Source organism: Ananas comosus, linkage group 4 (genome assembly GCF_001540865.1).
Source record: "Ananas comosus cultivar F153 linkage group 4, ASM154086v1, whole genome shotgun sequence".
NCBI lineage: Eukaryota > Viridiplantae > Streptophyta > Magnoliopsida > Poales > Bromeliaceae > Ananas > Ananas comosus.
The window spans coordinates 7,418,653-7,434,923 of record NC_033624.1 but is presented as its reverse complement, the minus strand read 5'-3'; the positions used below and the strand labels follow the sequence as shown (position 1 = coordinate 7,434,923).

At 34.0% G+C, this 16,271-nt stretch overlaps 2 protein-coding genes across 18 annotated transcripts; one reads left to right on the top strand and one right to left on the bottom strand.

Annotated features, from left to right (window-relative positions):
- Positions 257-14,204, bottom strand: LOC109708978 (leucine-rich repeat extensin-like protein 5). 15 transcript variants are annotated; one of them, XR_002215855.1, is made up of 5 exons: positions 13,774-14,204; positions 12,387-12,447; positions 12,190-12,239; positions 11,491-11,970; positions 10,989-11,333 (listed from the first exon to the last, which is right to left on the bottom strand). XR_002215855.1 is itself a non-coding variant. In XM_020230977.1 (2 exons), the coding sequence occupies exons 1-2, from the start codon at positions 14,182-14,184 to the stop codon at positions 436-438; spliced, it is 432 nt and encodes a 143-aa protein (XP_020086566.1). In that variant the 5' UTR covers positions 14,185-14,204; the 3' UTR covers positions 257-435. The 15 variants fall into 15 exon arrangements, 2 of the variants coding, with proteins under 2 accessions (XP_020086566.1, XP_020086567.1); XR_002215856.1 differs by having other exon boundaries at positions 11,491-11,614; XR_002215859.1 differs by having other exon boundaries at positions 11,491-11,571.
- On the top strand, positions 3,921-9,260 carry LOC109708977. Of its 3 annotated transcripts, none has more exons than XM_020230976.1 (3): positions 3,921-4,017; positions 8,008-8,371; positions 8,494-9,160. In XM_020230976.1, exons 2-3 carry the CDS (start codon positions 8,009-8,011, stop codon positions 9,073-9,075), a joined length of 945 nt encoding a protein of 314 aa, XP_020086565.1. In that variant the 5' UTR covers positions 3,921-4,017; position 8,008; the 3' UTR covers positions 9,076-9,160. The 3 variants fall into 3 exon arrangements, with proteins under 3 accessions (XP_020086565.1, XP_020086563.1, XP_020086564.1); XM_020230974.1 differs by lacking the exon at positions 3,921-4,017 and adding an exon at positions 7,349-7,829 and having other exon boundaries at positions 8,494-9,260; XM_020230975.1 differs by lacking the exon at positions 3,921-4,017 and adding an exon at positions 7,355-7,567 and having other exon boundaries at positions 8,494-9,260.

Here is a 16,271-nt window from a genome sequence, read left to right as displayed (position 1 = left end):
ACCTATACAAGTGGATTTTAATAATTTTGTAGTAACAATTTTGCAACCGCCGCTAGTAGTTTTAGTCAAGTAGTTTATAGCAATTTTTAACCGTCCAGTTGAGATACATAAATAATTAAATTTCATAAGAGCAATTTTTAACCGCCCAATTGAGATATCTAAATAAAACTTGAGCAATCTTAATATTTTTCACTCATGCAAATAACATCAAATCTTTATTTCATACAAACACTATTATTAGTATGGCTAATCAATATAAAAATAAAAAAGTACACTTTTATTATTTAAAAATATAAAAGTATCATCAACTAACTAATCGTTTAAACAATATTAAAATGACAAATTGTTATATTCACATGTAGCACACCCATTAATATTAAGGAAACGAAAAAAACAAAACAAATTCTTCAGTAGCCCAAAGTCCTTCAATATTGATCACGAACGAATATATTCGACCTGCAAAATTAAGACATACAAATATATAAATTTTCGTTCTAATATCATCAAATCTCAACCATAAGAACTACAAAATAGTATTATACTTACAAAAGTAGAAGGCCAAGCAATAGTCTGGAGCACAACATCTCCAATAGTTTTGAATTTTCCATATTATCTAATTAACTTTTCAGAAGGAATCATTGCTATTTCAATATAAATTTTCCAAAACTGATTTCCCAACTTTTCACCTCCTACTTGCACAGTTGGATCTTTACTTATAAGAGTTCCTTGTGCAACACTGTGAGATGCAGCGTTGAGGAGGTGTCGTACTTACCTAGGTTAAAAGATAAAAGAAAAGTTAAAAAAAAAAATTAAAACCTAACGGGATCTTAACTAGTAAAAGGGTTTTAAAACATTAAGACCCTCAACTACATGTCATTTTGAAATAGGCCCTTTTTTTTAACTTGTCCCTAAATTTAAAACAAAATCAAAATCAAATTCAAATACAATAAATTCTAAAAATATATCTCATCATTCATATTCGAAACAATAATATAAGATCAATTTTAAATTCAAATACAAATTCAAATTTTAATTTTATTTTTTTCTAAGTTCGAAAAAAATGATCTTGCAATAGATTGTTTCTCCTCAGGGCTTGTTTGGTTCAAGGGTGGAATTGGAATGGATAATGAAATGGGAATGAATTGGAATGATAATTGGAATGGCCCACTCCTCTAAGACTTTTGGTTTATTTATGGATTAGGAATTGGAATGAGTTATTCACATTTCATTGTTTGGTTCGTATAAACTAAAAAAATTATAGGATACTATAATACTAATTTTACTCTTAAATATAAATTTATATTATTTAAAATTTATGAAAAATATAATACTATTCTCTAATAAGTTTTCCAAAAAAAATATCAAATTTATTTTTAAAAACTTTTATTGATGTGGGTTAGAGAAAGGGTTTTGAGAGAGGATAGGTTTTTTATTTTTATTTTTATTTTTTATTTTTTATTTTTATGAGAAAGGGGTGGAGAGAAGGAGGGTGAGATGATCACATGGGCTTCAAGAACTTAGTGGGTTTCCGGAATGAAATCTCAATCCGGGCTAGAAGACCGGAATCAAGTTGAAGGCTAATGAGCCATTCCCATTCCAGTCCGGAATAGAAATCCCAAACTGATTCATGCGAACCAAGCAAAATTAACCGGATTTGATCAAACTAATTTCCATTCCATATCCAAAATGGATGAACCAAACAAGCCCTCAGTGTTATTAGAGCTGGCTGCAATATCCGGATGACATGCAAGCCATTCAATGAAGACCAGAAGGGCCGGCAAGTAGAAGCTCGATGCAGCATCATGCAGATGCATACATCTTTTAAGAATGTGTCCGACAAACTCAAAGGCAGCTGTAAATGCATTCTGAAGAAGCACTGTGCGCTGTAAAATCTCAGCATATGACTGGCTTTCCGACTCCCTCTTCACAAATCAAATTAATGCACGTTTTTAAATTCAAATTAAAACTTGTATTCAAATTTTAAATTTAAATTTGAACTCAAATTTTTAATCATATGCAAATTTTAGATTTAACATGCAAATACAGCTAATAAACGGATTCACTAATTATTCAGATACGTGTATTTATACGGATATTATACGTTCACCAATTAAAAATTTAGAATAAAAAATTCGGTTATTAAATTAAGTTTAGAGAAAGAGAAGGATTCTATAAATTTGCCGCTTAACATGCATATAATAGCAAATAATACACAAAACTCTCTGGCACTTACATGCATATAATAGCAAATAATACACAAAACTCTCTGGCACTTAACATGCATATACTACAAATAATACACAAATTTGCCACTTAACTATCTGGTTGCTCTACAGTTCAACTCATAATAATACACAAAACTCATCAAAAGATTGGAAATTCTACAACTGGTCCCAAAATCAAATTGACTCAACCCGTGTAGAATATAATAAAAAAATATACATATATGTCTTAATCCTTGGAATATAATCCTATGATACTATTTTTGTATATACCTGTTGACCTCGTAATGTGGAAATTAGGTCCGGTTTTGTTTGTTTTTAATTTTTTAATTCTCTTGTACCGAATTTGAATGTACGATTTCTTTTTTCGATTTGATATTTTAATCTTAAAATTTGTACCTAGAATTTAAAAAGCTTGGTGTTTGATGCTTAATTTGTCCATATATATATATATATATATATATACTAGTGAAGGTACCCGCGCGTTGCGGCGGATCGATTCTATAGAAAAAATAAAATGATATAGCAGCTGATGAAAATAATAGTATAATCTACACAAATTTGTCAAGATTTTCTTTAGATTTAGGCAAAAAAAAAAATCATGAAATTTGAACAAAAATTTCACAAAATTGCAAATTACCTACAAAAAAACAGAAGAATTTCAACTATTACTCTCATCAACCTCAAAATAAGCTAACAGGCATGAAAATCCTAGTCGAAAAGCTTGGCGCACATAGTTCAATGTTGATAATCAAACCGACATAAGTTGAGCTCGTTCAACAGCTTGTTAGATAAACATAATACCTAAAGAAAATATTCTGCATGCGATGGAATGAATATCTTGTAGATGTTTAAATTAGTAAGTCCAACTTTTCTTAGATAATTCAACAACGAAAAATTTAAGAAATTTTCATATAATCTCTCTATTATCCTATATAAAGAATAATTTTACTTTTTTAATATTGTATTTGGTTTCTCTACGTAAGAGCTGAACCTTTTGAGGAACCATTTTACTACTCTTATCATCTCCGAATCTGAGTCTCCCATGCTCTCCTCTTTCCCAAGAATATACCTAGCAGAGCAGCAAGATTCTTAACAAAATTACTTGCAATTAAAATACTATGAACTTCTCATTTTTTTTCTATTTCCTCGTATAGTGCACTCAAAATTGCATTCACTATATTACATTGTCTAATTAAGGACACTCAATATAATTTACTGAATTACATAGTCCAATCAACTGGGAAGATGCAGAGCCCAAATGACATCTAACAGGTTTTAAGCATTACCAGCAATTACATATAGGGCGCGTTTGGTTCGCGCTATCCTTTTAAGATTACTAGTAATCCAATCGGCATGTGAAAATATGACGGTGTTTGGCAAAATACATTAAGTAATCTATTTGGTAATCTTAAATCCACTTGGTAATGAGATTAATTTCAAAGTGCTAATCCTATTCCCTTGGGAGAGGGTAGGTATCTCACATTAATTATTAGGGTAATCCTATTATCTCCTCTCTCCCACGTTTGAGAACCCATCCCGATCCCCTCTCACGCGACTCTCCCCGACCCCGTCGTGATCCCCTCTCACAGCAAGACTCTCATCCACCATGCGAGACTCTCCCCGACCTCTTCTCTCGACCTAGGGCATCCATGGCATGATCATCTCCACCATGCGAGACTCTCCCGACCTCTTCTCTCGACCTAGGGCATCCATGCCATGATCACCTCCACCGATCGTAGCGGCATATCTCGCCATTTCTAAGATTTCCTTGCTCCAAAACAAGGTTCGTGAGGTAATTTCTTCTCCATTTCCTTTTCCCATTTCAGATCCCAATTTTTTTTTGATTTTTTGAAGGATTTATTGTTATGCCATGAGCAAAATCTTTCTAGTTTGTATTGATGTTATAAAATGTTGTTTAAATAGGTTTAGTGCTATAAAATGTTGTTTAAATAGGTAATTTCTTCGCCATTTCTGTGTAAAAGTATTTGCTTGTTGTTTAAAGATGGCTTGGTTGTTTACTTCTTCTCCTATTCACTATAGTAGTTTGGTTTGGGTACAATAATTAAATAAAACTGCACAGAGGTGTTCTCATCTATAGGTCACCTTAATATAGATCCTTTAACTATTTTTCTTTCCATTAACATCCTAGGAACTTTCATTTTTTTAAAAAAATTACTTACATCAATTAAATTGACAGTTTTGTAAAATTCAATAGTGACCTTTATAATTGGCTGTTTTTTTTTTTTAAAGCTTAATGTTAATGAGGAATAGGAGTTGAGCTGTTATTTATATCAAATCCCAAATTCAATTTGAAAGTAATTAAAAGTTAAGAGGGTGTTTTTTGCAAAAAAAAAAAAGTGGACTTCCTATTTAAAATGGTAGAAAAAGAAAATTTAGACCATTTGCTTCGGTGTGATCTTTTTTTAATTTTTTTTATCGATAAATGTAGCATGCCACACTATTCATTTATTATTATTTTTGTAAGAAATAAACTAAACTTAAAATACGAAGCAACTAAGCTTTGAATTCGAAATTTTGAATAACAACCATCAAGTTCTTTGGCATTTAAGTTACAGACTTTTGTTGCTTTAGTGTGAAGTTGAAATAAACTTTTGGGTTCCACAACTAGAATTTTTAGAATCAAAACTTATGTGTCTATGTATAGACTATACTTGGAACATTAATTTTCTTGATAAATTACTTTACTCAAGTAGTATATCTGGAGAGCTCTCATCGAGCCAAATATAATTTTCCTCTTCCCAAAGGAGTTCAGATTTGTTTCTCTCTCAACAATACCCACCAACCATTCAGAATTTAGCATGCCAATCACTCAAAACAAAAGTTAAACCAACCTTCTCCCTCCTAAGTCCCAACTCCCTCTTTGGGGTTTAACCCAACTAATCCTCCACCTGTCACATAAAAACCCAACCCATCCCTGCTTGTGAGATCTGATAAGAGAATTGTATAATTCTTCTTGTAAGATCTGATAAAAGAAATATTTGCGCGTGTTTTCGCAAAATGATAGTATCTGTTGAATTCTCTTGTTTCTGTAATTATGTCAAACAAGTATACTAGTCTTTGGTGCTACTCAACATTCGTTTCAGATTATAAGATGAGTTATGTTGCATCTATCCTTCTGAATAATAACAGCATAATTACTGCACCTTTTGAGATTTTCAGTTGGAAGAATAGTTAACTAATATTACCTTCGCTTTAGTTGACTGTTTTGTATAGGCATAATAATTGGTTGCTTACTTGTCTGTTTGTTTCTGTTTCTTCTAATTGTGGCGTACTGTTTCATTCTTTTTAACTTACTATTTTTGGACAACTACTTTCTTTTTTTCCTGAAATTTATTTCCTTAAATTACCTTAAAATGTGCACAAATCAATTTTCTTGGTGTGTACCTTCCAGCTTGTTTCTTCCCTACACGTGGTAAACCTTAATATTCAGAGTAGGAGGATATTCTTGGTTAGTTTTTGGTGGCTTGATAGCATTGTTCAGGAACCTAGGCGTAGTTGCCAATGAGTGGTAAATGAATTTTCTGTAAAATTGGATCCTCATGTAAATCTTCGTCAACTTTTCTGATTAATAATTTTCCTAATGTAAGGATGCTGTCAATTCTTTTTCTGGTTATATAATATTTGACTATTTTTATGATTAAACTACTTATCAACTTTTCTGATTTATAATTTTCCTGAAACGTGAGCATTTTTAGAATGTTTTCTTTACCATATTGGTGGCTACCAACCATTTTGGACTCTAAAATTGCTAACAAAAGAGAAGCATGTTTCTGTTTGTTTGTAAAAGTTATAAAATGTGTATACAAGTATATACAACATCTTAAATTTTCTCATGTGGGCTAGGCAACTATGGGATGTCAATTTTCAGAGGACCAAGATTGTGTATACAACTATTGTTTATGCTTCTTCTGCTTGTGATCAATAGTTTTTAGATTCCTTGTTTTATGCACTAAACCTATAGCTAATTGATCTTTTATCTACAAGATCCAGTATTCTTTGAGCATATTTGTTATTCCTAGGTATTTAACATCATGCTTTCGAATATGCTAGAAAAGTATTTGCTTTAGTTAATTTGAACAGATGAATAAGTTAATTCTTTGATACTAGCAAAAGAAAATTGAGTTAACTGCTTTTTAATTTAGTTTGACTGAATTTTTTCTTTCTATTTGCTTTATTTTAGTTGTGTTGAAGATGGATCTAACTTCGAATGAATTCTTGCCCGTGGTCGTGAGCATTATAATGATATATATGGAGATGGTTAGATTATTGCTACTTTTAAAATTAGTGGTGGTACTCTTTTATGTTAAACAACACATGAGACACTGTTGGGGAGGAAGACAAGCATTACAAAGGCACTTCATAAGACATATAAATATTAGGAGAATAATCTATGATAATGATCTGGCGTGTTATGAGAACACTCGTATGGATCGAAGGGCATTTCATGCACTTTGTGACCTTCTATCGACCACTGGGAGATTGAGCGGGACTCGAAATATGGGAATAGAGGAAATGGTGTCTTTCTTTCTACATATCATTGCACATGATGTGAAGAATAGGGTAATTAAAAGGCAATTTGTCAGATCAAGGGAGACAATAAGTAGACATTTTAGTAATGTCTTAATTGCTATGTTGCGATGCCATGGAATTTTACTAAAAAGGCCTGAACCAATATCTGAGAACTCAACTGATGAAAGATGGAAGTGGTTTAAGGTATAATTCCTTTTTTTCATGAATCAACTGAAAAATATATGACTAGTTTCAATATGCAAATAACAACGCACAATTTTAATATGCAAAATTGTCTTGGTGCACTAGATGGAACTCATATCCTTGTTCATGTCCCTGTAGTTGATAGGGCTAGATATCGAAATAGAAACAAAGATCTTACGACGAATGTGTTAGGAGTGTGCTCACAAGATATGCAGTTTATCTATATCTTGCCTGGCTAGGAGGGTTCAGCCTCAGACTCTAGGGTGCTTAGAGATGCCAAGATCAAATGGGCTAAGGGTTCCCCAAGGTAAGTGTCTAATAGGGTGTTCATAGAATTATTTATATCTATAATTATTTAATTTATTTAATGCAATGTAGGTTATTATTATCTTCGTGATGCTGGTTATCCAAATGGCGAAGGGTTTCTCACGCCATATAGAGGTCAACGGTATCATCTGAGCGAGTGAAGGCAAAATAGGGAGCCACAAACTCCGCAAGAATTCTACAATTATAAACATTCATCTGCACGAAATGTCATTGAAAGATGTTTTGGATTACTAAAAGGGCGATGGGCAATACTTAGAGGAAAGTCTTATTATCCTTTGAAGGTTGCATGTAGAATCATATCAGCATGTGCTCTTCTTCACAATCATATTCGTAGGGAGATGCCAATTGATCCATATGCGAATGAGCTTGGTGAAATTGACCCAACTAATGAAATACAAGGAGACAACATAACATATATTGAAACTTCCGATACTTAGAATACCCGGCGAGATGATTTAGCATTACAAATGTGGAATGAATGGAGGGGTTAAATGTACTCTTTAGTATTAGATGTCAGAATAAAGATGTTAGAATAAATACAAGGTACTCTTTGTGATGTACTTGTCATCTTCATGTACTTTTTGTTCATCTATTTTCTTATACTCCGTTTTACTTTCGTACTACAATTGAATCTTACTCTTTATATGCTTCCTATTTAATTTTGATTTATCTATTTTGCCTTATCTTTTCTTATATATCTATATGATCAAATTTTTATTAGGATGGAGGAAGTGTCATCACAACAAACATCAAAAGCAAAAAACAAAAGAATTAAGCACCAATGGACTAAGCACGAGGACGAAAAACTGATTGAGTGCTTACTAGCTCTTAGTAATTCGGGACAATGGAGGGCTGACAATGGAACATTTAGAAATGGTTATCTACAACAATTGGAAAGATATCATGAGAAGATTCCAGATTGTGAGCTTAAAGGAGTACCTCATATTGAATCTCGATTTAAGTTATGGAAGAGACAATACAATGCAATTTTTGAGATGCTTGGACCGAGCGCAAGTGGTTTTGGCTGGAGCGATAAGAACAAATGTGTTGAATGTGACAAGAATGTTTATGATAACTGGGTTAAGGTATGGAATTTTTTTTCCTTTCTTTTGGTTTTGTTCTTACATTTCAATATCTTTAAAATGTTAAAATAAATACATCCTCTTTTTTTCAAGTTAAAAGTCTGACATCTTGAATGTTGTTGTAGAGTCATCCAAATGCCGTTGGGTTGAGAGGCAAGTCTTTTCCCTATTTTGAGGAGTTATCGATAGTGTTTGGAAAGGATCGAGCAACCGGTATTGCAGCAGAATCTCCTGCAGATGCTGTCGCAAATATTGAAGGCGAAGAAACCAATCAAAGAGCATCTGCTCAAAATCCTGATGAGGAGATGGCAATTGCAGATGAAAGCAGCGGTTTAGGGCCAACCAATTCGAGTGCTGGTCAGTCAAGAAAAACAAGAAAAAGAAGATCCTCAGTTACAGATGACTCGATCAATGAATCTTTTAATGCAACGTTACGTTCCATTGAGAGCATGTTTGGAAATGCTAGCGAAAGTATCTCTAAATTAATCTCTAAATTAGCTGGTTGTTTTCAATTTATGGCAACTGATGCAATTCGAAAGGAAAAGTTGTTTGAAGAGCTTTTGAAGGTTGAGGGACTCGTCGATAAGGATCGTATGATTGCTTACGATATCTTAATATCTGATACAACCAAACTAACTGGATTTTACGGAATTCCTGCAGAGTTTAGAAAGGACTATATTGAGTATGTTCTAACTGCACGTAAATGAAGTTGTTTTATATTTTGCAATAACTAGAGGATATTAAACTTTGGTATTTTGTTTATATTTTCAATGTCTATGAAGTGTTGAACTTTTTTGTTATTTACTTTCTATGATAGATGTTGCTTTCTTGTTTGGACTTGTTATGGATATTTGATGTTGCTTAAAAATTTTTATTTTTTTGTCTTTATTGATGATGATGCTATTACTGTTTCAATATTAGAATCTTTGAGCTTGTTTGAATATTGTGATGCAAATTTTATAGTTAATTTTCAATATATATGTCGAATTTGTTTGAACTGGTTAGTTTTAATTTTATATTACTACTAATATTGCTAGCTAATGAAACAAACACATTAATTTATCTTATTGGTAATCTCAGATAATATGACTGCGCGAACCAAACACATTAATCTATCTTTTTGGTAATCTTAGATGATATGACTGTGCGAACCAAACATCGAAATGTTATATCCTTAGTAATAAGATGAGTAGGAATCAAATTCTTGGGCATCTTTTTCCTCCTAGTAATCTATCATAGCGCGAACCAAACGCCCCCATAGAATTAACTATATATTTAAAGCATCCTATGATCATAAACAAACCTACATAATAAAAAGAAAAAAAGGTACTAATGTTACCCAAATAAAGAGGAAAGAAAGGTGATCCTAAACAGCCTCTAAAATCATTTTGTAATATTCAACAAATATTCTTACTTGAAACTGCATTTAAGCAAATATTTTCTACGCGAACTCATTCAGACCTTCCCTCAGTGTAGCACATTGTCAAAATTGGATTTAAATTTGCTAACAGAAAATTTTCATTAGTATTTTGTATTGATAAACCAATTATTAGTATGAGAAGAGGACCGTCTATCAAAAGGCATCAAATTTTAAGTAAAAAAAAAAGGCATCAAATTTTAAGTAATTTTTGTCTCAAGTAGAACCCATCAATAAGATCATAAAAAAACGAAAAGCTCACTATTTTATACACTTTAAAAGAGAATTGAAAATCATCTACCCAAAGTGTTGCTAATTAATCCTTCCTCAGTGAGCTATTACACATAGAACGCCTCTTTGAAAATCATATATTCTTAAATAAATTTTTGATGCCTTCCAAAAAACTTCTTGGCTAAGTGAACAAATATAATTTAGACTTCAAAAACAGCACATGATGAATGTAGCGCAAGGTTACATAGTGGATGAACTACCTACTCGATGAACATCTAGACACATTTGGAACCTACATAGTTATAATTGCACTTATGTCAAATTAATAGCTTGAGCACTTCAGTGTAAATAATTGAGAAATGAAGTTCAAAGGTACCGATATGAATACCTTTGAATACTTCGTAGAATTCAGAAAGTCTCTCTGCCTAAAAACTGAAAAACAGGATATAAAACATTTAATTTCACTCTGATTAAACTTTAGATTTCATGTGGTATGAATATTTTTAATTCCACGGTATTTTCCTTCAGTGTACATCGTTATTTTAGAGATACGCGATAAGTCTACAATCTTACACAATTTTCATGGTTCACAACATTCTCTCATTATTTTACTATGCAATGAACATTAGTATCTACAAATTGGTAATTTTACATCATCCATCTTCTTCATGAATTTACAGGTAGATGTAAAATGGCCTCAATATTACCATCATCATGTACTTAAGTTTGAAGATCAAAGTGTTGTGCAACTTATAGTTTGAGGACCAGGAGTGTAATATAGCCTCCTAGCTTTCCTAGTCATTCTCTCAAATACTACGTAGGCACTACTCAAATAAACCAGTTTGGATAGTTTTTTTCTTTTTTATTTTCCTATCTTTGCATAAACACCCTTGTCAATATGTGTAATTGTAGGGACAAGCCTGAAAAATTAGTATTTGATATATTTCTCAAGGGTAAATGTGCAAAAAAAGAAAAACCCAATTTTATCTCTTTGTTTTTTTTAATTTAGAGATTACAACAAAGGCAATAGCAGGATTTGGGAGTAAAAGAACAAAATCCAAACAGTTTGTGTGGTAAATTATAGTTGATGTCATAGGAATGGGGGAGAGGAGGCAGGGCCTGTTTTACCCTCTGCAACATGTGTATGGCATGCATATTTGGATGCTCCAGAACATCCTCCTCACCCCCACAACTTCACATATTCTACCATTTTTTCAGCGGCATGTGTATGGCATGCATATTTGGATGCTCCATAACATCCTCCTCACCCCCACAACTTCACATATTCTGCCATTTTTTCAATCCAATCCTACAATTCTTTAGAACATAAAATATCAATTGAAAACTTACAATGTACTATTATTATCTATTGCACTTCTATTATAAAGTGACATGATATTTTATGACATCAATGAGATATGAAATTGAGGATACTTATTTCTCTAAAAAAAATAAATAAATTGAGAGCACTTACTTGAAAGGTGTCACCAAATGCCTCTGATATACACTGAGGCTCATTCATTGATTCTGATGGTGGGATTATCTCTATTCAGTTCTAGCCAAGTGGTTTTTCTTTGTTAGCATCGTCTAAGAAGTATCTGATATTGGATCAAATATCATCATATTTAAAGTTCATATCTCAGAAAATCCCAAATAAATTCAATTGCGACTTAGCAATAAACTATTTTTAGTACATATTTATCAGCGAGCTGATATTACCCTCTAATAAATCTTGAATGGCTCCAAATCGATGAATCAAAGAAGAAAGAATCATTTGAGGAGCCCAATCCTATGCCTTTGTCTCATGCCTATTTAATATATTGCGTCTTCCCACTATAATGTTTTAGATTATTGATTAAGCTAAGAATCAATTCAATCCCATACTTTTGTCCTTCCACAATAACACAGTTGAACACCTTCAATCGTCATAATCATTACTTTGATTAACCAAATACTGAAAAGAATGAAATATGACTTAAAAGCATGATAATTTGTTTAGCTAACAAAATTTTTATCAATTAAAAAGCTACAAAATTTTTATGAATTAAAAAGGTTTCGAAAATAACCACCTAAGATTTCGGAAAATTATATAGCCAAACAACCAACAAAATTCATCACTACGTCAAATGTATAATATGCAAATCCACAAAGTAAATATGAGATGAAGAGATACCTAAAAAACCCATTCGTCGACCCTTTTGCCATTGCAGATCTCATAGAAAGCTACAAAATTTTTATGAATTAAAAAGGTTTCGAAAATAACCATCTAAGATTTCGGAAAATTATATAGCCAAACAACCAACAAAATTCATCACTACATCAAATGTATAATATGCAAATCCACAAATTAAATATGAGATGAAGAGATACCTAAAAACCCATTCGTCGACCCTTTTGCCATTGTAGATCTCATCTAAAAGCCTTTGGATTCCTGAAAAGAAGACAATAGCATATTCTAAAAGGAAAAAAATTAATATAGTAGGCAGGATGAATCGTAGGCAGAGCGGCAAATTTGATGAGATTCAGATCCATATATCGCATGTAGTAAAGAGAGGACAAGGGCGATGCGGTCGAGAGGGGAGAGAAAACGACGTACCATACGAAACGGTGAGAGAAGAGGGCAGATTTGATGAGATTTGGATCCATCTCATCAGATCCATTGTATGCGGTGGAGAGGGGAGAGAAAGATGCGGTGAGAGAAGAGGGAACATTCAATGGTGAGAGAAGAGGGAACGCGCAGCGGAGAGAGGAGGAGGGAGACGGTCGGCCGAGTGGGGAGAGGAAACGTCGTACGAAAACGTGGACAGGAGAGAGGGATGGTTCGATTCGGTTCGGGCGAAATATAGCGGTCTGGTTCAGAGGCATGGTTCAGTTCAGAGTATCATACAAAAAATATAGAGAGGAGAGAGTGTCGGTTCAGTTCAGAGGCGGTTCAAAAAAAAGAAAGGCGGTTTGGTTCAAAGGCAGTTCAAAAAAGAGACAGAGAAGAGAAAGGAGAGGAGTGGTTCGGTTAAGAAAAAAAATGGCGGTTTGGTTCAGAAAGATGGTTTGGTTCAGAAAGATGGTTTGGTTCAAAAAAGGGGTTGGTGAGGGTGAAGGATAGCTTGCCAAGTGGCAAAGCTATTAGGGATTCATATTAGTTAATAGATATATATATATATATATATATATATATATATATATATATATAGCAATTAGTGGAGGGTGCGGAGGTTAGGATTCTTGGAGATTGGAGATTGGAGCAATGTTCATATTAGTTCCAAAGAAATTTATTAAAAAACCAAAAAACTAAAATATATTTATGTATTTAATTAATGATTCCTTCAACTTGTACTACACCTGCGTTGGAAGGAAATTATGATTTAATATATAATTAAGGATCTCGAGGGTTTGGTTACAATGTGTTATTAGTGTTAACGTGTTATTAGTGTTCGAGAAAATTGATTCACTGTTGCATAATATTAATCAAGAATTCTCATCTTGGTTTTTAATCAATGCACATGCTTGTGACTTAATTTCAAACCTTACTCACAACCTGCTGGGCATATCAATCTTTTGAAGTCTTAAAACCTTATTTGCTGATTATTCTATTTTAAAAATATCTATGATATCTTAGAAGATTCATGTATGCTGTAGAGATTAAAGATAAAAAAGAAGTATGAGGTACATTTTGTAGTCGTGGTCTTATTACTCAAAACCATTCAGTCAGTAATTAAGAGAAGATGAAATCAGAGAGAGAGAACCACCCGATTCATACCTGGTTTGTAAAGAACCACCTGATTACTGATCCATCGTTGGAGAGCGGAAGCGGAAGCATAAGCGGAAGAGGAAGAGACGGAGAGGAGGGTTTCGATTTCTGAAGAGTGACGAACCCGATCTTCGATGTGGCCCCGCGGGGGCTTCCGATGGCGTTCGGCGAGCGGCCGGAAGGGAAGAGGACGAGGGGAAGGGATGGAGGATGGAGTCGGTGGCAGAGAGGATCGGAAGGGATGGGTTGAGAAGGGATGGGGAGGCGGCACAGGGGATCGGTGGCAGAGGGGATCGGGCTGGAGGGGATCGGAAGGGATGGGGAGGTGGCAGAGGGGATCGGTGGAAGGGATGGGGGAGGCGGTCCTTTTTGATGGAATGACTTTTTTTTATTTTTTTGGGGGAATCGATCGAGATGCATGGCGAGTTGTTTTTTGTGTGTGTGTGTGTGTGTGTTAGGCTAACGGTGATGTTTCGGTTAGGGATATCAATAGGTATGGATACCCGTAATATTATTCGAATTCGAATCGGAACGGAATATGTTTATTCAAGTTAAACAGGTATAGATTTCATTATGGGTATAAAACATAAAAACCCGATTGATATGAATACGGATATTAATTTTGTATTTACTTGACCCTAACCCAAATCCAAACCCAAATAAATTATATATATATATATATATATATATATATNCCAATAATTTTACTTACCTGTAAATTATTAAATATAATATAGAGTATTTATAAAATGCATATATATTAGAAGTCCCAAGATATATATATACATATATTATTTTTATTTATTTATTTATAAAATATATAAATATTTAATAATTTTTATCCCTTAGATTTTCATCCAACGGTATAGATTTTTAAAACCTATCGGGTTCGAGTCCGGATTCGAATTTCGGATTTTTAGTCGGGTATGGATATGGGTATTGATTTTTAAAATCCGCTGGGTTCGGATCTGGGCTCGGGTTTTAATTTGGTTTTTAGGTTCGGATTTTTGAAAACCCAACCCAAACCCGATCCGTTGACATCCCTAGAACTTTTGGGCGAGCCGCGGCCTGTAAGCCGCGAACGCTGTTTTTTTGTGCGACTAATTCGACGATTCCGAATTATTCGCGAATAATTATTTTTGACCAAAAAATCATCTTTTTTTTTGAATTTTTAGAAAAAAAAATCGGATTCAAGTGTTTTATTCATTTTTTTCAAAAATTCACGAATAATTTGCGAATCATTCGCGAAATAACTAACATAGGTTAATTAGTGGCAGCAGTATATTAGCCACAAAAAAAATTGCGAAATGCCGTAAGAAAATAAATAGTGACAGATTTAGAAATCGCTGCTAAATATTTTATTTAGCGACATTTTTACTATCTGTCACAAAAAAAATGTCGCTATATAGCCTAATTGTTGTAGTGCGTTCGGGTGTTTTCGGTACGCGTTGGGCGCGAAAACGGAACCTAAAAAGCTATGATTGGATCTTGGCCGAAATCCGATAAGGCGTGGATGAAAAGATGGTTTAAACACGATCGAAAACATGTTTTGGGGGTCTCGGTACGATTAGAAGTGAATCGAAGACCCACAGAGCGAAAACGAGCAAAAACGAAAAAGAAATGGAAAAGGCTGAAATTTGGCTAAGTCCTTAAATTGCTGGTTGTCTGGACCTACAGGGTCTGGACTCTAGCTACCAGGGTTCGGACCGTAAGCCCGAAAACAGCCCAGAAATAGTAGGGGGCTGATTGTAATTGTGGGAGAGTTGCTTTTAAAAAGAGGCCAACACCCCTTTCTTCTTCCTCCTTTCTCCCACAGCCTACAACCCACACACCCACACATATGTAGAGAGAGAAGTACCTCTCCTCTCTTTCTAGATATCTTCCTTATCTCTCTACATCTCTTTCTAAAAATTGGAGGGTTGGTGGAGAAGAACCTTGGGAACGCATGGGAGGCGACGGATCGAGCTTTTGTGCGCCCGGTTGAGCAGCGTGCTTCCGTCTCAGCGTTCGCATTTTGGTAAGTGTTTAGGATTTGATTAAATCCTTCATGTATAAGGTTCTAATGATCTCTAGTGTATATCTAGCATATTTTCTCCATGAGTTTTGGATTATTTGGAGGTTATATTTATGCTATGGCTAGAAATGGGGGTTTTGAGATTTGGAGGGTTTTGATCTAATTTAACCCTATGGTTCTCTAATTGGAGGTTAGGGAAGGATCCCAAACGCCTCTAAGTTGCAGATTGATGCGCGGTTGGTGATCGTTTGCGAGTTCGAGCCGAATCGGACAACGAGTGCCGTGGGAGGCCGATTGCAAGTGTCGATGAGCAATCGGAGAGCGTTAAGAGGTGGGTTATGCTCACCAAAGTTATTAGCTCGCTTCCATGTCGAAATGGAATGTGGTTTTGTTATTGATGCATATAATGAATTATACGCTAGATGAATGCATGAATTAATTGCTAGATGAATGTATAAATTAAATGCTAGATGAATGCATGAATTAAATGCTA